Source organism: Arvicanthis niloticus, chromosome 2 (assembly GCF_011762505.2).
Source record: "Arvicanthis niloticus isolate mArvNil1 chromosome 2, mArvNil1.pat.X, whole genome shotgun sequence".
NCBI lineage: Eukaryota > Metazoa > Chordata > Mammalia > Rodentia > Muridae > Arvicanthis > Arvicanthis niloticus.
In genome coordinates, this window is record NC_047659.1 from 38,383,115 (window position 1) to 38,409,941 (window position 26,827).

Consider the following 26,827-nt stretch of genomic DNA (forward strand, 5'->3'; position numbering starts at 1 on the left):
ATAGCTCTATAAGAATCCTACTTTTTGCTGTTTGGCACACTGTCATTGCCAAAGCAGAAGGGAAGCCTGTGGTTTTATTGACTAGCTTCCCATCACTTAATGACCACATGGCTCAAGTGAACCCTTAAGGCTCCGTATTGACCATCACATCCTTCCCAAGTCCAGCCGTTTTTTTTTTTTTTTTTTTCTCACCCTTGCTGTCTCTCAACATTTCAGCATACGCTCTGTGACCCTTGCTGCTACATGTTTACTGTTTCTCAGTTTCATGAAAAATTTGAGACCAGTCTTTCCTACATCGCTTGTGATGAACGTAAGCTTTCCAGTTTTGCACCAGATCCCAGCTCTATGCATCTACTCAAGGATTTTGCTCTGCGAAAACACTCTCTCTCATCATTGCATCGGTCCTTCCTCCTGTGTTGTCACTGTAATAAAATATGGTTGCCATAAAATTTTACAAAGTAACTGCTTTGATATCATTGCTATTGTCAGTCAGTTACACATTTTTGCTTTCGTGTGTAATAGAATGTTATAAAGGACTTCTCTGTGATATATACCTCCACTACCTTTCCTACACCTCTCTATAAATACCTCTATCAGTTGGCATCACCCTTTACTTCAATAAACCAATTATTGCCACCAGTGCCATCCACAAGGATAAAAACTGTGGCAACTTATTTGTCTATATTCCAACTCACACATGGATGGCAACATTTGATAGAATTGATAATGCCCTTATCCTGAGTGTATTCTCTTTGCTTAGTTCCTAAACACCACAGACTCATGGTGTTTCTACAGTCTCATAGGTCAGTTTTCCAGTCTTCTTCTTCTCTCTGATTTTTTTTTTGTTAAGACTAACACTTAGACCATCACCATGTTCTCTCTATCCATATGTCCCTCTATCTATGCTCATGTTCTTGGTAATATCATCCAATCTTAGAATGCTAAACTTTTTTCCAAATTTATTTTCTAAACTGAACTCATTATTCATCTGCCTATTCTGTGTCTACTTGAGTATTTGATGGTTTAAGCCAAATTGAATATAGTTTCATTTCTTTATATCTCTTTTCTTATAATTATAACTTTAAGTTAAGCAACATATATTTCTAGGAGTATATAAGAATCTCTGAGTTTTCCCAAAATCTATTATTTTTGAATCTTCCTATCTTAGTTAACAGTTAAATATATTCTTGTAATTGGTTGGACCCAACAATCCATTATTTCAAATTTTATACCTTATGCGTATTCTTCCAGAGAATTCTGATGGCTTTGCCTTCTGTCTGTATCCGTAATTATACTATTTCTCACTGTGACCACCCTGATTCAACTTTCCACCACCTTTCCCCTGGGGTTCTGAAATAGGTCCTTAACTTGTTGTTTCATTCAATGCCCTAGAATCTCTTTTCAACCTTATAGTCAAACTAATTCCAAGTTCTGTTATATTATTCCTACCCTCAAGCCTTTGTAAACATTTCTCATTTGATGGAGAGAAAGCCAGTAGCTGCTTAAGCCTCTACATCACATCCCCCTTTTCTGTTCATCTAGTTCTTCTACTTTCCTTTGTCCTGGTGTCGTTCAAATCTTCCAACCATTCTGCTCCTTAAGACTTGGCACTGGCTTCCTTGACATCCTCACGTTATTTAGCATGCCTTATTCTCTCACCTCCATCACGTTTTCCCCCATGGTGCTTTCTACAAAGCCTGTTTAAAAACTCAGTTCATAATTGCTGCTCCTTCCTCCCCATCCAGTTCTCAGATACCTTGTGCTCTGGGGAGATTTTTCTTCTTTTCCATAATCTCATTTTTTCTAATCTACTGTGGAATTAAATATTTAAATTTATTTTTTCTGTATTTTCTATGAGAATATATGCTCTACAATTCTTATGTATCTACTGGTCTACTTTAAGGGTATTCTACATATAAAAACATTCCAAATACATGTGTTTGTTTCAGAACTTAAAATAGATTCTATTTCTTTAGAATGTTTATTGATATTATGAGCATTAAATTTTTCAATGCTTTTCTACTTGAATAAACATATGTTTTAGAATGGTTAATATCTTAATAATTTATCATCTATTTTATCAACATGCAACTTTTTAAATGTATAAAGCAAAATTTAAATTATCCAAAGGGAATTATTTCCACAAAAGACCATATATTATCACGTGTTTTCTGAGAGCTATGACTTGTTTCCCTAGGTAATTGGAAGGAAGTAATGATGGCCACTCTTAAATCTTTTATATTTACTCTTATTTTATATTTACTGTGAAAATAAGCCCTTCATCAGTTGAAATAAATCTTCTGTCTTATTTTTAATCCTTACTCTAGTTCATATTTCCATATACCTGTAGGAATTGTAGAAATGCTAACTCATGAACTTTTCTATATCATGCTTAATACAAAATCATTTCATCATGTGTGAAACATGTATCAGTCTCTCTAAGTGTCCTATTGCACATAAGATAAACTATTTTATCAATCTGTGCTTCATATTTATTCTAATTCTAGTTTGGAATGACAATCGAGTACAAGTTTCATTCTTTTAAATACTTTTAAATACATTGATAAAATATAAGATGACTAAAGAAGGGATTTAGGGAGGACTTTATGATTTAATTTTCTCTCAGATATGTCTGTCACTAGCAAAAGTAAGTGGAATAAATCTGAGGAAAATGATACACAAACCTCAGTTAATTTTCCATTGGTTCAAGCAGAGACTTCCTTTTGTAATAGTATTGTGTTCGTGAGGCATGAAGACTGGAGCATAAATTGTCCCTTTCTAGGAAGACGTGCTCTGGAGAAATAGAGGGAATGATGTTCAAAAATAGTGAAATGGTAGAGAATATATTTTCTCCTCTTTCTTTTCTGATAGAAATTGAATTTAGGCCTTGGACACAACAGACAAGCACCTTTCTAGTGAGCTGTGTATATTCCAGCCCAAGAACACTGATATTTTCTGTTTACCTTTGTATCTATAGCATTTATATCAATGTATGGCACAAATTAGGGCCCCCCAAGACTGTTAGGTTTGACTGATAAGATTTAAAAGAATGTCCATTACGCATCTAGTTCATCCACACTATAAAATAGGTACTGTTGTCATCCCCAGTGATAAGGCAAGAATGAGAGCCTTAGAAGATTGGATGCATTTCCAAAGGTTAAGCAGTCACTAAGCATAGAATCTGTGCTCTTAACCATTCTACATATGTCAAAACAAACAAACAAACAAACAAACAAACACAATGTCGGGCTGGAGAGATGGCTCAGTGGTTAATAACACTGACTCCTCTTCCAGAGGTCCTGAGTTCAGTTCCCAGCAACCACATGGTGGCTCACAACCATCTGTAATGGGACCTGATGCCTTCTTCTGGTGTGTCTGAACTCACATATATAAAACGGGAAAATGTCGTTTTTGTAATTAATCCCCAGCATTGCAACAAATATACACCAACAAAAATTCTCTGCAGGAGAAGAGGAAGATTCCTGCTGTACCAAATGGAACAGCAGCTCATGGCGAAGCTGAACCACACGGAGGACACAGCGGACCTGAACTCGAGCGAACTGGGAGGTTAGTGGCAGCCATGTTGGGGGGCTTAAATGCTGTCTTATTTGTCAGAAATTGTTTCAAGATCTAATTTTTTATACTTTTAATATCTACTTTTTGAGAGTGAAATGCCAATTAATTTGATTTCTCTGAAGTGAGTAATGATTGTCACTACTGTTAAAACAGAACAGTGGCCACACCATTCTATCTTATTCTAGTCTTTCATTTTATGAGGCATAAAATACATTCACAGAGTCTTAGATAACTGTCAGTTGATGCATCCAAAACAGCTTGTTGAAAGCTTTAAGTTCAAGATGGAAATAAAACCAAATACCAAGAATTAAGTTCTGTAGACCTTACCTCATTAAATGCTAGTATGGTGTATATAATGGTATTTTTTATTACTATGCCTGTGATTTGAAAGAGCTATATGATTTATTTTTCTAATCATACACCTTTGAAGAGATGAAAGCTTCAATTTATTTCATAAAATGTTTTTTTATGGGTTTTTGACAGCTTGTCTTTCTGCAAGCAATGTGTGAGGAGAAAATCAGAACCCTTGGGTGGATGTCTCTTCAGGGAGCTTGTGTGGACAGCCTCCCTATAATTAAAGACAATTGCCAAGCCTTTGTACGATTGGTGGCCCTCCCTTGGGCCATTTTCTGTACTGCTTGCAGTGTGCCCACTGCTGACTTCCCAGTTCCTGACAACCCTGCATTTCGATTCTCCTGTGTTTCCCTTTACTGCTGTTTGTCTCTGAAGAAATGTCCTTTAAGCGTCTTCCTTGGCTTCATACTGATTTTTAAGTGGTCAGGTGTCTCCCTTTTCCCTTCCTGGAAACTTTATACTCCTTCCGTTTGCTTTCATACTTTCAAATACTGTCTTTTTTTTATTTTTGATGGATATACTTTTTCTTTTCCTCTCAGGTGTAACGTGCCACATAGCTTAGATTTTTTTTCGAGTTCACTTTTCCTTACTGCTTCCTAAATCCTCCCAGGTCACCAATATCCGGTATCTTCGCTTCTCCAGAGTTCTTCCACAGACTCTGTGGCTGACATGACTTGAAGTTTCCATTACTCATCTGCTCTCCTGGAATTGCTGGTGTACATCCGGGCTGCTCTTGCACTGTTCTTCTGTAATGAACTCCCACTTCCGGATTTAGATCTTTCCCGATAAAAGCACATTTACAACACAGCTATCTAACAACTATTCAAACTGATGTATGCTTGAATAAGTGATTAATTACACAGCAGCGGGCTAATGAAATGCTATCAAAACTATAAATATTAATTACTAATTAATAGTTTATAACTATCTCAAATTGTTTTTAGAAATAGGATATAAATCATAAACAAATGCTTAGCTTAGTGGAATGAATCAACTTTGAACTGTGACTTTGACAAGGTAACATATTATTCAGAAATAGAAACTATACAGCATTTACACACATATGTTTTGCCAAACGCAGTTAGAAAGACCTTATGGGAGGTTTGTATATGTGTGCATCCCACGTGTTCTCTGGAAGTATCTCTGAGTTTCAAATGTCCCATTGTCTCGGAAATTTCTTCTCAATCATTTCTACTTGAAGAGATCACTAGACAAACAGTGATTTTACATTCATATACCATTAGTTACTAATATACAACTAGTATGTCTCTATCCAATCAACAGAATTAAGGGCTAGTGAGATGGCTCAGTGCCAAGCTTGGTCACATGAGTTATCCCTAGAGCCCACATGGCAGAAGGAGAGCACTGACTCTCTCAAATTGTCCTCTGACAAGCCCCACAAACACACACACACAGAAAATAAATAGATGAAAAAAAAGTAGTTATTCTGAGCATAATTTCACAGTCAAATAGAACTTGATTCACAAGAAAAGAATCATTTCGAGATAACACTAAAAATGAACACTTTTCACAAAATAACAAAAGTTTAATTTTTATGATCCAAGAATATTGAACATAGCATTTGCATTTGGAAACTTTACAGTTTTTGATTTATCACTTTTTTGAGACATGGTCTTGCTGTATATTTCAGATTGGCCTCAAACTGACATCCTGCCTCCTGCCCCTGGAGCGCTGGGCTTATCGGCATGTGCCACCCTGTCCAGCGTTAAAATATTTTTTAACCATCAACATTCCTGCAGGAGCCATATTGTAGTCTCACTAAGATCACGTCTTTATTCCATAGAATGAAATGAACTTTCAATATCAAATGTTAAATCTGAATGCTGTCATCAAATATTCAAATAACGAGAAAACCTACTTATTAGTGTTTTCATTCCTAACATGATAAAGAACATTAATGCTCAGATCTTAAGCATCAATTTACAATCGAAAACTCCTGACCCAAATACAAAGCCCTCTGAAGAGTTCAGGGTGTTTCCTTTTGTCATATTTGGAGTAAGTGGATTATTTTCAGAAAAAGTTATCATTATCATGTAATAGGAGTTGAAATATGTGTCAGCAGTAGTGGATCAAAATAACATTTATCTAGTTTGATTATATTAGGTTACCTCTTTAGTTTCCTGAAACTAAAAACAACCTCAGAGTCTATCTGTCTCTATTGAATGTTGTTATCCACATGTTCATTTAGTTATCTTCTCACAGGGTCCTTTTTATTGGTAGAGAGGCTAGGTGACTGGAGGTATGATTAAGCACAGTTTTATTTTTCATTAGGGTGATGTTTAAGGGTATCATCACAAAGATCAGTTGTCTCTCTGTCTCTCCTTTTTCGGCTATGCTTGATTAAATGCAAAATATTAAAAAACAACAAAAATACTTCCAAGATTGACAGTGAAGGCCCTTTGTTAATAAAGGAATGACACAGAGATTGGAATCTCTCATTATTTGAAATTTGATTGATGGATCCCTGGTGAATGCTTGAGAAAGCCTGATTTTAGGAACAATACTTTGGGTAGTGTAGTAATGCGAAGCTGCTTCCATAGGTCATCATAATGAACCGTGGTAGTCTAATGTGGGTCTCATCTCTGCTGATGGAAAATGTTACTGTGACCAGGCAGCAGGGCAAGTGAACCTCCTAACTGACAAGCTTTTTATCTTTGGGTTTCACTCTTGTGTCCCCCCCACCCCATGTCTTAGGATTTTTGGGGGACTTATATTAGATATCAAAAGAAAGGCTCCATTCTTCTGGAGTGACTTCAGGGATGCTGTCAGCCTGCAGTGCCTAGCATCGTTCCTGTTTCTCTACTGTGCATGCATGTCTCCTGTCATCACATTTGGAGGACTGTTGGGAGAAGCAACTGAAGGTCGCATAGTATGTATTATTCTTTTCTTTGAACTTTAATCTGACTTCTTATTTGTTGTTATGTTAGTGAGCACTGGATTATGGATTTCTGGAGAGATTTGATTCGTGGTCCAGAAGATTAACTTTCTATGAATTTCATGGATGGCTAGTGGAGCTGGTTATCTCAGAACAGAATGTCTTGTAAATATTTATTTTGAGTGTTGTGCAAGGCTATGGCCCGATGCCATGCCCCTTGATATACAATTCTAGGTCAGTTTTAGGTGGAGTCCATTTTTTAAAAATCTGAGTCATGCTTCTGTTCAGACACTCATTCTGAAAATATTCAAATATTTGTAAAGCAGTAAAAAATGGAGGAAGGTATAGATTATACTTCCCAGTTACTGTTAGCAAATTTTTGATGCCCCACCCCCACTGGCCATTTTCTCAGCCTTGTTCCCATATTCTGTTCAGGTTTCTAGGGATAACACAGTGGAGGATAGACAGGTGAACCAACATATCTGAAATGTTTATACCTGTTACAACTGCTGCCTGTGCATCTGCGGTAATGGATCCATTCATATTTTTTTTTTCAGAGCGCGATCGAATCACTCTTTGGAGCATCTATGACCGGGATTGCCTATTCTCTTTTCGGTGGACAGCCTCTGACCATATTAGGCAGTACAGGACCTGTTTTGGTGTTTGAAAAGATCTTGTTTAAGTTTTGCAAGTAAGTATTGAGACTCTTAGCTACTGTATGCCTGTTCATTGCTGTGCTTTTTTTTTTTTTTTTCCTTCATCCAACATCATCACTGTTGGAGGTCTTCAGGGACAAGTGAATTCATCCAGTTTGTCATTTTTAGTCTCTATGGGAATACAGGAAAAGTTAAAATATCTGTCCACATACTGTGCATGTAATATTTATACTAACCAAGATTCATTTTTAAGCGCTGAGGAAACCCCCATTAGTTTGTCCCCTTAGATTTTCTCTACAGAACTCAGAGAGCCAAGGGATATGAAGTTGCTTACTTTCACTTCCTGATTTAGGCTTGTTTCCTCTTGTTTAAATGGTATCAACCTGTCAAATGACCTTCTTCCCACACTCTCCTATTTCTCCTAGAGAATATGGGCTGTCGTACTTGTCCTTACGGGCCAGCATTGGGCTCTGGACTGCAACACTATGCATCATACTTGTGGCCACCGATGCAAGTTCCCTTGTCTGCTATATCACCCGGTTTACTGAAGAAGCTTTTGCTTCTCTCATTTGCATCATCTTTATCTATGAAGCCCTGGAGAAGCTGTTTGAGCTCAGTGAAGCCTATCCAATCAATATGCACAATGATTTGGAACTGCTGACACAATACTCGTAAGTAGTCTGATTTCCGCTCCTGGCTTCCAGGCTCCTCTTTTCACAAATATTGCTATTGTTTAAGAAATATGAAAACCTCACTCATCAGAGAGTGGGCCTTGAATTGACCCATGGCCTACATCCTGGTCTTTTAGAGCCGAATAGAATTTTAAGTCATCTAGTCAGCCCCACATCAGATTCTTGTGTTCTCACCACATTATCCCTGCCAAAAACATCCTTCTAAAGAGCTGTTTGTCAAGTGTTTCATAAAATAAACACATAATTAACCAAGTCAATATAAATACAGATTGGTTCTGTTTTCCAAATGGTATCATTTTACTATGCTTTTTAAGTTCAGATTTAAAGAAACTAAGTAAAAGAAACTCTTAAAGAGTTTAAATTGTATTTACTTGATGTTCGAAATTGTGGTTAAAAACAGATGAAAACTAGCAAAACTTAAGTCTAATTTTGCTTTTGGAGGTTTGTGGTAAAAAATATTTAAGTATTAGTTGCTGAAGAAGATTTTGCAGTTCAAGACTGAAGGCGTTGGATCTTTCTAATTTTGGTAAACTAGAAATCAGGCACTGCACCTGTAGAGCATATATGTGGTCATTAGTTGGTATGGTCATTTAATTTTGCAGTCTTTGTTCCAGTTATGTGTGCAGTTTCACAGAACAAATGTTTGAAGGGATGCACTCCTTAGCGGGTGCTTGTAACTTTTGTTCCAGCTTCCAACATCCCTTAGATATAACTCAAATATTTTAAATATTTCTTTACTGCCTGAAATTCAATGTCAAAATTACATAATAATAGTATAGTGTTGTAACTCTTAAAATGTGAGAGAATGATGCATTTTTAAGACAATGTAGTTCTTGGTATTTAACATTTTCTTTGATTTTGGAGAAAGCTTAAAATAAAGTGCCTGTATTTTGGAAACAAGAAGACTCAAGATTTATATGCAAAATAGCTTCCCCCAAATAAAATAGATATTGGTAATATAAATGCATTGAGGAAATAGGTGCATGTCACAGACAATCAGGAAGAGTCAGATAGTAACAGTAATTTGATCAGAATCATAGGTTACACAGTCACATGCTAAGGACAGGAAAGTTGGATCAGATATTTTAGTCATCCTGATAAGCCCTTAGAAATAGTGATCGCAGGACTTTGTTTATTGCCTTGCTTGTTCTTTGACCACTTGTGTTTATCGTCTTACTTGTTCCTTGCCTAGCTGCATCGATTGTATTGCTAGTTCCTCAACCTAGAACCGACCTTAATACTTGCATATAATTAAAATGGTATATAAAAGCAAAAAGGAGGAGGGGGGATGGGATAGGGGGCTTCTAGGGAGGGGAAATGGAGAAAGGGGATGGCATCTGAAATGTAAATAAAATATCCAATAAAAATTAAAATAAAAAACAAAAAAGAAACTAAAAACAAACAAACAAAATTTACTGATGATTGATTGGGTTACATATACTACGATGCATGTGTGGCAATGAAAGGAAAACCTGAAGGAGTTTTTTCTCTCCTGCCATGTGTGCTTTGGACATTGAAGAGAGAAAAGTCTTAAGAAGTAAGGATTGAGCCCTGGATAATGTAGCTAGTTTAAAGTTAGAGTAATGAAGACTATTTCAGGCATAAAAGTTGATTCAAATGTGCTGACAGCTGTAGAAGGCCAGAGGTAAGGGTGTATAAGGCTCTGCAGAGAAGGAGATCCAACAAAATGAAGGAGTGGGCTTTTCAAAAGATTGCTATTACCTTAAGACACAGTATTAGATTGAGAGGTGTTAGAATAAAAAGCCATTTAGCCAAAAGTTGAGAAACTAGACGGTGGCAAATGAATGGAGAGTGTAAACCTAGGCCAGTCGGGTGTCTAAGGGGATGGAATGAGCCTTGGAACTCTGTGGGACTACGGATAATGCACTGAGGACACCGAGCCCGCGAGAATGGTAAGTCGTGAGGGAAAAGAATCAGTCTGTGCTCGGACCTATACACCCTCTGCAGACCTATGCAGTCTCTGTAACCCCTATTTGGTTAACTCTGTGAGCCTTGATTTAAATAAAAATAGCAGCAAATTTTTCCTAGCTTTTCAGCATCCTAACCTCACAATGCAGTAATATGTAGACCTTACACTTCAAAATACACACTTATCTTTTATTATGCCAAGAGCTAGTGCCAAGATAATCTATTTCATTTTGAGTATATTCTACAGCAGATGATCAAACTGAATTTGTCACATTAGCAATAAGTAATGAGTTTGAGGGAATCATTTTCCCTGGTTGCATCGATTTTTAAGGAATGGCAAAAATAAAATGTTCTGCTTGTGTCAGATGAAACGTTTCTTCAGTACATAATAATAAGGTTTTCAGATGACTAATAAAAGAAAGTTAAAAAAAAAAAGCATAGATGTGACAAGAAAGGAGAAAGAAAAAGGGGAAGGAAGGGAGTCCCTTTCTTAGCCCGAGGGTGCCAGCTGGGGGCAGGGGGACTACATGAGGAGAGTGTAGAGTGTATGACACATATTATGAAAATTCCATAGTTGAATCAATTACTTTGTATACTAACCTAAAAAACTAATTTAAAAAAGTATGCATTATTCTTTGTAAATATATGAGTTAAAGCAAAATTCAGGATCTGTTACTGGAATTTCTCATATATGTGTAGATTAAAGTTAAATTTAAAAAAATACTTCCCAAGGTTCTAAAGGAGAGTTCTGACTACTAAGTGATGACCGATACTTTTTTCTCTTGCCTTTATCGACTGTCTCATTTTTGTCCATTCAAATACTTGTTTTATGCTCCTTTACATAACAAAAGGTCATGATTTGTTTTGAATAAATGCTTCTAATTAGTATTATACTCAATGTCCTTTCTCTTAGTTTCTCAACAAGGTTTGAGTCTCTTTTAAGGTTTAAAACTTAAATACAATTTTCTTCTCCATAGTCCTATCACAAAGCTATAGAAATCATCAAGTCATGGACTTGATGCACTTTGGTCAACTAAACATATTCAAAATAATTGTTATCCCATTTCAAGTCTCTCTCTCTCTCTCTCTCTCTCTCTCTCTCTCTCTCTCTCCCTCCCTCCCTCCCTCCCTCTCCTCTCTCTCTCTCTCTCTCTCTCTCTCTCTCTCTCTCTCTCTCTCTCTCTCCCCCTCTCTCCCTCTCTCTCCTCCCCCTCTCTCTCTGTATATAAGAGAGAGAGGGGGGGGAGAGAGAGAGAGAGAGAGAGAGAGACTGAACGGTGCTTAGGTCCCCATAAAATGGTGTTGGATGCCCTGAAACTAGAGTTCAAACCTTTTGTGAATGATTGGACCTGAAACCAGCTCCTTTGTAAGATAACATGTGTTTTCTTTTTTTTTTTTCCAGTTATCTGCCTTTCTAGCTTCATTATTTCTCTGAAGATTATTTTATTTTATGGTCTGATTATTTTTAAAGATAATATTGCTCTGTAAGACTGCCTGCTTTATTGAATTACTCTTAATAACTTAACTTTTTCTTTTATTTGTATCTCTGTTCCAAGAATGCTTTCCCTGGTACTTTGAACTTCCTTATTCTTTCTCCGAATCTGTCCACCCTGCCATGTGACTGCTTGCTCATCGCATGCCTGACCTCTATGCCTTCTCTGCTTGCTTCAATGGCATGGCTGACCCCACTTCTCCCCTAAGTAGCTGCCAGGGTTTATAGTTAGCCTGCCTTGGATATTTTATTTTTTAAAGTCTAGTAACAGAAACGTAGTATTCAATTTTTTAAAAAATAATTGAATCTACAATTTTTGAATAAATTGACATACTATAAGAATCTTAACATGAAATGAATACATATAATTATATATATATACCTATATAATTAATATATAGAGATCAAAAAATCAGTTGTGATTGAAAATTTAGTCAGGATATTGACTGGTGAAGGAATCTTCTGGAGGAAGTTGGTGAAGTAGGACATCAGTCTACCACAGAACTCTAGATGTTGACTAGAAATACAGGAAGAAGATTTAAAAAAAGGTTTCATAGTTTGTTCACTAATTAGAACTCACTAGTCAAAAAATAAAGAATGAGACAGGGTTAAGAAAACTGTATTCTGACTTTTATGACCACTTTTTTCTATGTAGCACTGAATGTATCTATCAAGAATTAATAACAACATAATTTTTGTTCTATTTTTATGTGCTTGGTTGAATAGTCCCTGTATACCTCCACTATACTGATTTCTATAGTGGTAAGGCCAGGACAGTTGAGTACCCTTTTGCTGCCACTATGTCTGCAAAGAACTTGACATATGTCATATAAATATCTTTTCATATAAAGTCTACTTTATCTCATACAATTCCCCCAGGCCTCCCCAACACCTCCTTTTCCCAATTTCATGTCCTTCACTTTTAACAATGCACTGAATCTAATTAGTGCTACTTTTAAAAGCTGTTATGTAATTTTGGCATAAGATTTTTTTCCCTCTAAATCGTGTATTGTGTGTCATCTTATAATGAAACAATTACATATGAAGACATTCCATAAAATATTTATCAACATATGAGCGATCAATAAATGAGTCATCTGTCATTGGAGAGTTGGCTCAGTGGTTAAAAGCACTTGTTCTTCTACCATCCACATGGCTCACAACCAAAAATATATCTCCCATTCCAAGGGATTCAATATCTGCTTCTGACTCCCATGAGCACCAGGGATGCACGTAGTGCAGGTAGATAGATATATGCAGCCAAAATACTTATATACACAAATAAAATAACAATTTAAAATATTAACTATTGATTCTTGTTAAGCACTTACCATTCTGTTCTTGATTTTGAACTAAATTCTTTTTAAAACTCACACACATACTTTTTAATGTTTGAATACATATCTACATTGTATAGTGTTCGGATCTGTGTAAAATTATCTACTCCGCATTACTGTTTCTTTATGGTGGAAACATTCAAACAGATATTTCTAGCTTTTTGAAAAAGAACAGTATGTTATTATCATCTCCAGTCACTCCATTGCACAGCAGAGCAGCGTGACTTCTTGCTCCTATATAACAATGGTTAATGACTATTCATGAAGCTTTTCTCTATCCCCTGATCTTCTCTTTTCCTCAGACTTTGGTAACCAACATTCTGCTTTCAGCCTGTATGAGATTAACAGTTTTAATCCCACATATGACTAAAATCATGTTCTGGTTTCCTTTTTGTTCCTGTCTTCTTTTACTTAACCCAGTGACCATCCACGCTCATACGGTGGCTATGCACTTAAATTGGTTTTGCTCCATGCCTCTCAAGACTAGCTATACAATAAACATGAGCATGCAGCTGTGCCTTTGACAGAAGAATTTTATTTTCTTTGCATATGAAACCATTATTGATGGATCATATGATGGTTCTGATTTTAAATCTTTGAGATAATTCCATTTGCTTTTCCATAATAATTGTATTAATTTACATTCCCATCATATGAGGGTTCCTTTTTCTACACATTGTGACCAGCATTTTTATCCTTTTGATGATACTCATGCTGTCTATAGTCAGGTGACTTCTCATCCTAGTTTGAATTTATGTGTGCCTGCCTGTTCCGCAGAGCATTTTGTTCATACACTGGCTGGAAGACATTTGTATATCTTCCTCAGAGCGGTCGGGAAAAACAGTTTAGAGTTGTCATCTACTTCTAAGTTGGATTATTTTATCATTACTATATTTTGGTTATTAATACCTCGTTAGGAATATGATTTTCAAATGACTTGTCCTGTCCTGCTGGCTGTTTCTTCCCTCTACTGTTTCCTGAGGTTTGCCAAAGCCTTGTGGTTTCCTAATTTTGCTATTATTTTCTGTGCTTTAGAGTCATGCTCCCTAACCCCTCACTCATTCTGATGTCCTAAAGCTCTTCTCTGCTTCCTAACACAACTTTCATGGGTTTAGGTTCTAAAATATTTAGGCCTTTAATCTATTTTGTTCTATCCTTTGAAGAAGTTGGGGTTTAGTATTCGATCATGTATTGACCTAACTTATTCTAATGCTAGGTGCTATTAACAGAACACTACTATTAAAAACAGTTCATTATTGATCTGTTTCAGTCTTACTGTCCCTCTAGTAAGCTACAAAAGTTTCAGGAACAGAGTTGATGTATCTTCATCTGTTTACCTCCTGAAACGCTGGGAGCTCTGTAGATGCCAATGCATCTTCTTAACAGTGTGTGTCAACAATTTATTCTTTGTGTACACTGTCAGCTCTTATACTCTGCTGGAACTATAGTTCAATTCATATGCCCTAAATAAAATTATCTTCCATAGTTTCTTTTCAAGGACAGTGAGAAGGCATAAAATTATATCATTACTCAACATTTAAAAGAGAATTCTCTCCTAAAAAATGAACCAAATAGCCACATGTTATAAACCAGATTTTGGTGAGATTGAATAACTATTCTTAGAGAGTTTACAGACTATGAAGTACTGACCCAATTTCTCTTTGTTTCTGAGCTGACCTAAATTTAAGAATGTATTCCAAAGTATTTAAAGTGAAATTTAATGGTGTTTCAGTTTACATTAAAATACCCTAACACTGATATTGAGACAATGCATTTTCTGCTTCTAAAAGCTGATATCCTGACCTAGAATCCAGCTAACATCAAATCAGAGAAGTTATAGTCTAGAAAAGCCTCCACAAACTTTCTAAAGTTCCTCTGAATTTTTGTTTTTCTATAATTTTATGGTTACTCAACTTTTTGAAGCAGATAATATTTGCTTTAGAAATAAGTTAACAATTTATAATTTACCAATATCTAACAAGGCACAGTGGGGTAGAGCTCATTTTCTGATGTAGTGCTTTTTCTAATTGATGTTGTGATCTTTCTGTAACATTCAGCTTTGTCTTTCCTATTAAAAACATTGCCTCGGGTTCCATACAGAACTAATATAATGCCACTATTGATGCTGTGGACATGATTTGATGCTTTTAATCAAGGTATCTGCCATTTGTGTTGTGAAATGTTCACGAATTGTTTTGGTTCATGTACCATGCAACGCACTGTTCATTCACTCACTATTTCTGGATGCTAGAAGCGTCACAGCTACTTACTCTGCAGCATTAGTCATCGTTAGAAGCTTTTCTAATAACTTGTGTTAGTGAAAGAAAAAAATTTTTAACCATGGAAATTAACATGCTAATTGCTCTGAACAAGACACTTGTAAGATATTTATTGAGCTGGCCAAATTTGGTGAACTCAGCATATTTTCCTATTTGTAAATGCCTTTCTTGGTAATACAAGGTGCCCTGCTTATACAGTTTACATTTATTAGTTAGCATGTAGAAAACATCAAGTGGAAAGTGTGTGTGTGCATGAAGGAGAAAAAACATTTTTATTTAAAATATTCCGTGGTATGGCTTTATTTATTCTAAATTGGAATACTATTTAAATAAAAATAAATGTGTTTAGCTGCTACTACATATATATGTATATGTGATTCTGTAATTTTATATCCTGTATTAACATATAATTGCGATGGAGCACTCTTGGGGGCTAATTTAGTTAATAAAAATGCTTGAAGAAACAAAGAAATCACAAACCCTTCCTATTTAATGCACAAAGGAGAGCACTATTAATAACTGCTGAGGCAAAGGGACAGCATCCATAGCCCAGGAACTAAAATTAGGGATAATGCTGAAGGGAGTTCTACCAAATGATGCTTCCCAGAAGACGGCCATAGGCACTTGCAGAAGGAAGGCCGGTCACCTCCATTAGCCTTGAAACCAAAGCAAGTGCTGCTGCAAGACAGCATTTGGCCACTCTGTTGACCTAATCATACATGGCCATTTTCATAAGCAGGACTGCTCAAAGAACTGGCTTTCTGTGGAAATCAAAGGAAAGCAGAGAGCATGCTCTATGAAAAGTGCATTTTAAACCAACTGATTCATTACTACAAGGCATTCAATTCATTTATTCAGAAATCACACCGTCATCTCATTAGATGCATTAAAAGGCTTTTTGACAAAAATCTAACATCCTTGTATGATAAACATCCTAGTGAATCTAGGTACACAGGGGCCAAGTTGCAACATAATAAATCCAGTACACGGCAAACCCACCGCCAAAATCGTGTTAAATGGAGAAAGACTCAAAGCATTGCTACTGCAATCGAGAAGAAGTGCTTCTGCAATAGAGAAGAGTGTTCTCTCTCTCTCTCTCTCTCTCTCTCTCTCTCTCTCTCTTTTTCTCTTTCTCATCCTGTTCAGTTTATTGTTTAAGTATTATCTGGAACAACAAGATGAGTGAGATATTAAGAGGAACAAATAGAGAAAGAAGAAGTCAAATTACCCCTATGTGTAGAGGACACAATTCTCTCTGTAAAAGTACCTATGTGCTTCATCAAACTTCTACAGTTGATCAATGAATTCAGCAAAGTAGTGGAGTACAAAGTAAATACGTAAAAATCAGTAACTCACCTGCAGACTATCGACAATCATACAGAGAAAGAAATTAGGCAAATTATCTCATTCACAGAAACTATAACAATATCTTTAAATAAATCTAACTAAGGAAGTGAAACATATATAAAACAAAACCTTTAAGACATCAAAGAACGTAATTGAAGAAGATACAAGAAACCTCCCATGCTCATGGATTGATAGGAATAATGTTGTGAAATGACCATACTACAAACACACACACATACACACACACACACACACACACACACAGAGAGAGAGAGAGAGAGAGAGAGAGAGAGAGAGAGAGAGAGAGAGAGAGAGAGAGCCATATTGAATAGTGAAAGAACTAGTGGAGGGTAGGGTACTGGTATTCCTGAATTATGTTCATAGCTGCAGAGCTTTAGTATCAATATAGAGAAAAACAATCATGTAGCAGAGGTGTGGTCCTTTCATCTGCCTTACTTTTTTACTTTCTTTTCCAGGGGCATGTGGTAGTCACAAAAGTAATAATGATCATATTGAGGATACAGAATACCTAAGTTGAATTTACTTGTGATAGCTTCCTGTCTTGGGGCTCTGTTGATGTTCATTAGTTTGCTCTCACCATAACCTGTAAACTTGATGACTGTCACAGCTATTTCATAAGTGAAGACATGGTAAAATAGATTGACTAAATGTCTACGATCACCCAGCTGAATGCTTGCCTTGAATAATCAACTTGTCTGGAAAATCCAATATTGTGATGATAACACCAAACAATGTCTTTTATTAATACTTCTACTGTGTAGCTGGAGTCCCTAGAAGTTAGTTTGTGTGAAATTTATCAGAGAATTTGCTCTTCACTCAGGCTTTATCCCCTCAGAGCGTTATTTCTGGGTTTGTTGTTGTTGTTACTTTGTTTCTTTGCTTTAGATTTTAGGTTGGCTCAAAACAATATGGATTCAGCTCATATCAAGGGAAGATATGAATTTTTGCTAATTTAATTCTTGGTTCATATTTAAGAGCATGGGTGCCCAGCATTCTGAAGTCCCCTTTGAGCCTTCAGGGCTTGACAAGAGATCACTTCCTTTCTCAAAAACCCTGGTTCTGTACTAGGGCTTCACCCCAGGTCTCACACTGCTAGACAGACATTTTACTGATGGCAGCATGCTGAGTTTCAGAGAGAACTTAAACTTTCTATGTAAGCATGTACACTGTGAGACCTGACTGCTGAGAGTTCAGATAGTTCATGTGTAAACTCTAAAAAGAGCACTGGTTTTCTTGGCTACTCAAGATGTCTTCATTATAAAATAAATATTTTAGACTAAACTATTTTTCCAGCTTGGAATTGATTTTAGAAAAGTGGTTTGCCACAGAGCCCTGCCATGGAGGCACGAGTAACTAATGTTCTTCAAAACACGTCTCTCCTTTGAGTTTCCCACTTTTATATCAGGCTTCTAGCTTAACACATTCAGAAAGTCATTGTTGATATGTAAAGAAAAGCAGAATACCACGACTGCAGCAGCACCTTATGCCTTTCTTCACTTCATGCTCGTCACTAACATAATGCAGCTACTCCAGGTAGCAGAGATCACTGCCCCAAGGAAATCACACACGGTGAGCAAAGTGAATGGAGAAGCCACATCACCAGGTATAGATGGGACTATGAGAAACAAGACACCAACCAGCAGAAGTAAAGGTGGTATAGGTAGCTGTCATAATAATGGGCAAGAGTGCAGGGCATATGGAGTTGGTATCTTAAAGGAGACATGTCCTGGAAACTGAACTTGGGAAGGCATAGGGAAATGTAGATCACTTGATTTTATCTGGCGCTTCCCGCTGTTCTTGGTATCCTGATCGAAAGAGCACCAACTTCTATCTAGAATCAGCATATTACAGCTGAAACAACAAGACTTTCAGGGGCAAGCAAGGATTCAAATCTAATTCTGTTGGTCTGGCTGGCCTATGCTAGCCCTCCTATACAATAGTGTAGTATTTTCATGGGACTTAACATACACTCTCTTGTAAGACATCATCTTGATGTCTTATGATATGTGGTGCAATGTAAATGGTTGTTACCCTGAATTCTTTAGGATATGACAGCAAGGAATACACCCACATGAGTTCAGCAAAGATGTCCCTTTTCTCTGAATATTTTTAAGCCACACTTGATTGAAGCTGTGAGTGTGGATCTGGATGAGTAGAACTGATGGCATACAAGTTTACTTGGAAATTGAATGAAGAAAACCCACATGGTAGAGAAAGCAATGATGCTTTCATGTTATGTTAGGGTGAAAATTTAATGTTTGTTATAGATCATGAACGACTGAAGAAGGAACTAGAAAATGATGATACTCATGATGAGAACAGCCACAGTTTCAAAGGGGGCCAAGTGTGTACTAAATATCACAGACAGAGGAGGACAGAGAGACAGAGACATATAGACATACAGGAAGAGAGAGAGAGAGAGAGAGAGAGAGAGAGAGAGAGAGAGAGAGAGAGATGAGGACACACACACCCCTGTGTGAGTAATGTTAATCTCTTCATATTGGTTCTAATGGGTAAGCATTTTCAGTCCCATTTTCCATAAAAGGAAACAGATTTAGAGTTACTAAGTCATTTGCCCATGGTTATACAGTCAGATGATTGAGCTTTCTGACACAAAAGCTTGCATCCTATCACAGTGTATCACTTGTCAGGAACTTAGGAATCACCCTGGTGCCTTGTTCCTTTTGGCTAGTGTTCTCTGCTACACTGAGGTCACTGAACTAGCTGCCCATGATAACTAATGCTTCCATTACCCATTCCCTTAAAACACATGTCTCTATCTTGCCAAAACTCTCCCTGACTGAGGCTCAGCTGGAGAAAGTGTGCCTTCCTTTAGTGAGAGCCAAACCATGCTGTTCTTACAGTTCATCTCAATTAGGATTTCTTATAACAATGGATGTATAACTCCATGAGGAATGGAAGACTCGCAGTAATGAGCAAAGCAAGTTCCTGTAGTAAAAACAGAGGCAAGAGTGTTTCTTGGGCAGAGAGATACTTTCCTATAGAAATTATCACAGCAGTTGTCATGTTCTACAGTACTATTAACATAGCTAAAGCAACAGTCTAGTGCACTTTACAGTTGTGTGGCCTATAGGGGTTATCTTGGAGCCATTTGCAGTGTGTATAGGAAAACACTTCCCAACAGACAAAGTAAAAGGATCATGAGTGAATTCAGTACCTATCCCAGAACCTCCTAAGTGTGTCCTAAAAATGTACATGAATGGTTTGATCTTTAGTAGAATTGTCACTCATCAAGGAAAGTATTATTCTAGATATCTAGGCCTTTCACTTCAATCAAGCGCTAAATGAGAATTGTATGGCAAACTATATGTGACCTTTAGAGCATGAATTAAATGTCACTTTCATTTTTAATTAATGAAATTATAGAAATAAGGTAGATAATCTTCTTACAATCCACTGGATATTTATAATTTTTCCAGGTGACTTATATCTAACAGGCAGGTAGATGTTGGAATGATCCCTCATTCTGAGAAATGCTGCAAAGCTCTCGTATCCCAACAATCTGCTGAAATAGTCTTCCAAAAGTGGTTTAAATGACCCAGCTACTGGCCCATAGATGGATGAATGCTTTATCTAAGGAAAATGAATCCTCAGGTATATGTTTTGGATACAATTTTTAATAATCCACTTCTTTCAGAAAAGGAATTATCTTGCTTTTTCAGATGTAACTGTATGGAGCCACATAGTCCCAGCAATGACACACTGAAGGAATGGCGGGAGTCCAACCTTTCTGCCTCTGACATAATTTGGGGGAACCTAACTGTGTCAGTAAGTAAAACATGGCAAAAAAAAAAAAAAAAAAAAAAAAAACAAAACCTCACATCTTGAGCCATCTACTGTAAAGACCTTTATTAACATTTTTAATCAGTTATTGCAACTAAGATGAGAATTTTGAAAATACGAGCTTACACAAGTGATAGCTTTGTTTTATCCATCCAGAACTAGGGCTTTTCATTCCTTGCTTTTCATAGATGTGAGCCACTCTGAAAGTTTACACAAAGAAGGGGACAAGTCAACTGAAAACATTAAATATGAACTAAAAGGAAAAACTGTCTTTGTTTCTCAACAGATTTCTAACTTCCATTTTTATTCTATAGTCTACTCAAAAAAAGAAAGGGCTAGACACACATTTTTATGTATAGTGGTTAAATTCTGTACCTTTTTATTTTTTTAGGCCTTTATTTGTAAATGTTTTCTTATAGGAACATTTCTGTGTTCTCACCCCTTACTTCATGTGTGAGCATCACTTAGACTCTGTATTCACAAGCTTCACTCCTTCCTGTCCTATGAAAACATGAAATTTGGGGAAAAAACAAGTGTTCTGCCTCATAAGTATAAAAATCCCCGAGTATCCCCACCTTCTTTCTCTTCCTTCCAATTATAAACATTACTATCCACAGCTTTTACCACTGAGATATGTTCACTGAGATAGAAATCTAAGTATAATAGGATGCCATAAGGTTGAATTAAATAGTAAACCTGTGAGGTAAACAAAGTTCAACATAATCATTTGGTGTTTACCAAACATTTAACCCTTTGATTAAATTATTTTGGTTCTTTCCTCTTCCTGAGGTGTATTTTGCTATATTGTTCTTTCAGAATTAAAAATCAATTTACTTATTCTTGGTTTACAATTAATCTTGCCCTATATTTTTTGGCCTTTATTTTCTCCTGTCTCTCTGTGTCACACATACAGAGAGAGAGACACACACACACAGAGAGACAGAGAGAGAGAGAGAGAGAGAGAGACAGAGAGACAGAGAGACAGAGAGAGAGACAGAGACAGAGAGAGACAGAGACAGAGAGAGAGCAGACATTAATATTAAATTTTGTAGGTTACAAATTTTACTTTTTAAATCTAGGCATCTTGAAAACAGCAGAGTCTCTTGCCATTTCATTAGAATAAACCTTCAACTACTCTTGTTGTGGTTAACATTTATTCTTTTCCACCTATATTTCCCTATAAAAGTAATGCAACCAGGGTTCTTGTGCCCAGAAAACCATTTAAAGTGATCGATAAAGGAAGTAATGATGTGAACAAGAAAGAACAATGAAGGTTTACTGAGAATTTAGATCTGGGGTCATAGTGGGGTCATGGTGGGGTAATGGTGGGTGTATCAGCAGTGAACATTGTTTCTAGACTTCCTGTTTGTAAATTGTAATTAATCTGCAAAGCTTCACTTTGTGTCATGTATCTCTATTTCATCATGATCACAAATGCAAAATAATCCAGCTTGAATTATTCAACAAAATAAGTCATGTGTTATGTATTTTCTAAATCATTTGATCCAAAATAGTAAAATTTATTCTAGATATTAGCCAATCCTGAATAATGATCTTCTAAAAGACAGATATTACACAATTAATGATGTTAGCCATAAGTGAATTATTTTCAATTTTTTTTACTTAAGAATTGTTTTATTTATTTATTTATTTATTTATTTATTTATTTACATTCCAGATTTTATTCCTCTCCTGGTCCACCCTCCAACTGTTCCTCATCCCATATTTCCTCCCCAGGGTCAGCAGCTTCTGTCCATTGGTTGGGTGCAAATATCTGCATCTGACTCTTTCAGCTGCTTGTTGGGTCTTCCGGAGTTCGATCATGATAGGTCCCTTTTTATCAACACTCCATAGCCTCAGTAATAGTGTCAGGCCTTGAAACCTCCCCTTGATCTGGAACCATCCCACTTTGGGCCGGTCACTGGACCTTCTTTTCCTCAGGCTCCTCTCAATTTCCATCTCTGTAGTTCTTTCAAACAGGGACAACTATGAGTCAGAGTTTTGGCTGTGGGGTGGCAACCCCCTCCCTTATTTGATGCCCTGTCTTCCTACTGAAGGTGGGCTCTATAAGTTTCCTCTCCCTACTGTCAAGCATTTTATCTAAGGTCCCGGCTTTTGAGTCCTGAGAGTCTCTCACCTCCCAGGTGTCTGGAGCATTCTGAAGGGTCCCCCAACTTCTTGCCTTCTGGGTTGCCTGTTTCCATTATTTCTGCTGGCCCTCAGGGGTTCAGTCCTTTTCCCTCAAGAATACCAGATCAGGTTCCTCTCTCTCCCCCTCCCCCTTTCCACTTTCCCTCCCTCCCCCTTGTGATTTCTATCTTCTCCATCCCAAGTAGAACTGAGGCATCCTCATTTGGGCCCTTCAGCTTGCTGACCTTTTGAGTTCTGTGGACTGTATCTTATTGGGATATATATATATATATATATATATATATATATATATATATATATGCTAATATCCACTTATTAGTGAGTACATATCATGCATGTCCTTTTGGATCTGAGTTACCTCACTCAGGCAGGATGATACTTTCTAGTTACATCCATTAACAGTGTCTTCCTCTCTCCACTTCCTACCAGAGCCTCTCACCTCCCTACCTGCCCACCTTTTAACAATAGAAGTTTTAGTTCAACTAGTGGGTTGCAAAAAATAGTTTAGATGCAAAGCAAACTTAACATTTTGTGATTTATTTTAATTTAAAATGGGTTAATGTTATGGAAGAAATTTCATATTATTTTTCATTAGTAACAGCAGAATTTTCAATAGATAATATCACTTACCAGAATTGATGTTATATAAGAAAAAACTGATTCCTGAGACAATGCAAATTAATAAATTTATCTTATACAGTTTTTGCAACATAAACATAATTATTATCAAATGCTTATCATTAATAAAGCCCTATATTGATGACTGCTATAACTAGTTTTACAAAATAGTGATGTAACATTTAATTGACATATTATATAATTAGAATGTCACATTATTTTATTTCATCTTAATATATCTTATGATTACTAACTTATACCTTGATAACTCAGGAAGGGTAAAAAATCAAAATCAAAGTGTTAAATGTTTGATAAACACCAAATGATTATGTTGAACTATGTTCACTTCGCATATTTACTATTTAATTTAACTTTATGGCAAGCTAACAGACTTAGGTTTCTGTCTCTGTAGACATATAGACAGTATAGTCAGCAAAAACTCAAATCAAGGAAAGATATACGGAAACATCTGGAGGAAGGAGAGTGTTGGGGCAAATGTAATTATTTAATAATTATTGTTATTATATAATTATACTCACATTATAATTTCAAAAATCTTTTTAAAAAAAGAAAAAGTGATTATCAGTTGCTTGAAATTGTTTCAATGTTTTTATTGCATACAATATATATATGAAAAGACATTCACAATTTTAAATTCCCATTTTCAAAACATACTAATAATTTCAATTCTAATTTTTACCAACTTACAGAATTATTGAAATAGAATGTTTCAAAGAGTAATTAGAATGTATTTGTCACTAAGTGTCTTCTGGGTACTTATCATATGGTAAACCATGTTAGACTAAAATTAAAGAAAGGCTTTGAACTTGGTTTGCACATCCAAAGGACTTCTTCTCCTGTCATTCTGTCTCTCTATGACTTTGTCTCTGACTCTGTTTCTATCCCTCCCCACCTCATGTATGAGTGTATGTGTATTGAACATGTAGACAGTATAAAACTGAAAATAAATGTTGAATTCTGCAGGTAAAAAATTTCCATCCCCTGAAAAAGAAGAAGAAAAAAATACTTTACAATTTTCTTAGAGTTGAGATAACTAGGCTTTGGCATTGGCAGTTGTTATAGCTCGGCAGTGCAATGATCTTTCCTAGCATCTGCCTTCTTCGGAGTAGAGGATCTGACCCACCTACATCCAAAGGATGCACAAAAGACTGCAGGTGCTCACAAATCACATGTGATGTGAGGACTCCCACTTCCTCTGCTTAGACATCCTGGTGCACATAACCCTGCTTAGCAATTATTTCAAGCACTTCTACATATGCCCACACACACACACACACACACACACACACACACACACACACACACACAAAGAGATTGAAAATTTCAAAGATGTTTTTCAAATTTTATTTATGCAGTTTTAAGAAAGAAAATTGAAGCTATAAATAAGGCCTACAGCTTTATTCTGTAGATCTTCAGTAACAAAGTTTCTGTGCTCTGAACCAACTTAATATGAATAATTGAAATTTAGCTAACAATAAAGACAGTGTGGGGTCTGTAAGTTATCCTGATAGGATTTCTCAAGAGCCTTTAGATTGGGTACCTAGGTCAAGGAGAAGTTGGTTGGTTGTTTTCAGATGACAATGTGGCCACTTATTTATTTTAAATATTTCAGAGGAGTTTGTTTTATGCAATAGTGAACTTAGGGGCTTGAAGTTTGTTTCGGTGAAAATACTGCATCTCTAAATTTTCTTTGTACTATTCCACAAAGCAAGCTTTGTTCAGGGTCACAATACCTAGAAAAATAAAGATCTCCATGGCTTCTTTAAGCTGACATTTTCTATTTATTTTGAAGATAGTAATATAATTTTTAGAATGCAAAAGTTTTCTAAGAAGATTTAGAAGTATTTTTTTCTTTTCAAAATATTTAATGCTTATATAAAAATGCCGTTTTCCCCCCTTGAAGTTCTTTTTGACTTTGCTGCCACCTAATGGCTGAGACTGTAATTAAATTTCTTTCTTTTTTTTTTTTTTAAATCAAACTGTAACAAACAAACATAAAAGCAGAAAAAAATGCCAAGGGCATGCAGAGCAAACATGAAATTTGCCTTGGTCATGTAGTAATTTTTTACCATTTGTTATTTGAATTCAATAGTTACATATATGATTCAAATTTCCATTTTTTAAATTATGTACCATCATTTTTTTTTGTTACTTTTCATAGCCTTCTTGGTATTTTTGAACTAGTTTTTTAAAATAATTATTGTTCTGTACTATTTATAATTCCTACCACAAGAGCAGTGCGTGTACCCGGCTCTACCACATAACATTGGTGAGGCTGGAAAGTGTGCTTAGTTTCTCCATTTCTCTCTCAGCTTTCTCTGATATCAAATATAAATGAAAACATCTATCTATAGTGTTGGTGTGAAAATAAACTAAAATGATATATTTAAGTGCTTTGCCATGTGTCTGATGTTAGTACAAACAATATATTATCAAACGTTATCACATTTAGAATCTAACTGTTATCTTGAACTTAATTGATGTCAGATTTAAAACCTATCCAAGAAGAACTTGAAAGCAAGTATCACATCCATTCCCTGTGGGAACCGTGGGTGGGCAGTCTTGGGGTCTCAGCGGCGGGTGTTCAGGTGTTAGTTTTCTGAAAGAAATGGACTGAACATTCTTCACCAGCTGTGCTTCCCTTCCTCTCAGGAGTGCAGATCACTGCACGGGGAGTATGTCGGGCGAGCCTGTGGCCATGGCCACCCGTACGTGCCGGACGTTCTCTTCTGGTCAGTGATCCTGTTCTTCTCCACAGTTACCATGTCAGCCACCCTGAAGCAGTTCAAGACCAGCCGGTATTTCCCAACCAAGGTACTTGGGTTAGAATATTTCTGATCCAAATATAAACTAAATATAATTGTTCAGTAATCCTACTTGCTCAAGGTTAAGAGAGAGTTACTGGTGGAATGAAATGAACCATAGAAATGTCATGAGGGAACTGGCAAGCTAGACGAGGCCCTGGATCAAGGCTGAGGAGGAAGCCCTTTGTGACAGATACCAGAGGTGTCACAAACCCTTCTGGTTTTCCTTCAACCTGAAAGGTCAACACTTCCCTTCCCTCGAACAGTTTTGGAAAGTCAAAGCACACACCATATTAGTGATTGTCATTTTCTTCACAAGCAGCGGTGGGGCCTATACAAGCCTGACAGGAATCTCAGTGGAGCCAGTGTTAACACTTTCTAAATGGAGAAGCCTTGCAAGTGCACTAGAACACGATATTCTTTTCTTGTTTTAAATGCACCAGTCCTTTTCCCTAGGCCACCATGCTTGTATCTGCATATTTGAGAAAGTAAACAGAGAATCAAACGAGTTCACTATTTAACACTACAAAGTAAAATCTGTGAGGTCTGATTCCACATGAAAAGGACCAGGATGAGATTTAACACACACACACACACACACACACACACACACACACACACACACACACAAAGGAAACAAATGTTTTCAGATTGAGAGACATATCTCAAAACAATTACAAGAAAAAAAAAATAAGAGTTTCTTCCAGAAACGGCTTCTTTTTCTGTCACTGTCTTCTTTGCGAAAGATGACAGATTTGTCTCCTCTACCTTTCAGCTTAACTTGATCAATACTGAACTATTCTCTGTATGTTGGAACCTAAAGGACTTTGTCCATAGGTTGCAAAGGCAT

General features: G+C 36.5%; 1 protein-coding gene across 10 annotated transcripts in view; it reads left to right on the forward strand.

Annotated features, from left to right (window-relative positions):
• Slc4a10 (solute carrier family 4 member 10) overlaps positions 1-26,827 on the forward strand; it is a 261,097-nt gene that overhangs the window by 194,253 nt on the left and 40,017 nt on the right. For all 10 annotated transcript variants that reach the window (XM_034496614.2, XM_034496622.2, XM_034496618.2 and 7 more), the window contains 6 exons: positions 3,467-3,567; positions 6,646-6,820; positions 7,384-7,517; positions 7,908-8,153; positions 20,263-20,368; positions 25,826-25,987. In XM_034496614.2, the coding sequence (XP_034352505.1) occupies positions 3,467-3,567; positions 6,646-6,820; positions 7,384-7,517; positions 7,908-8,153; positions 20,263-20,368; positions 25,826-25,987 (924 nt within the window). The remainder of the gene's footprint in view (positions 1-3,466; positions 3,568-6,645; positions 6,821-7,383; positions 7,518-7,907; positions 8,154-20,262; positions 20,369-25,825; positions 25,988-26,827) is intronic.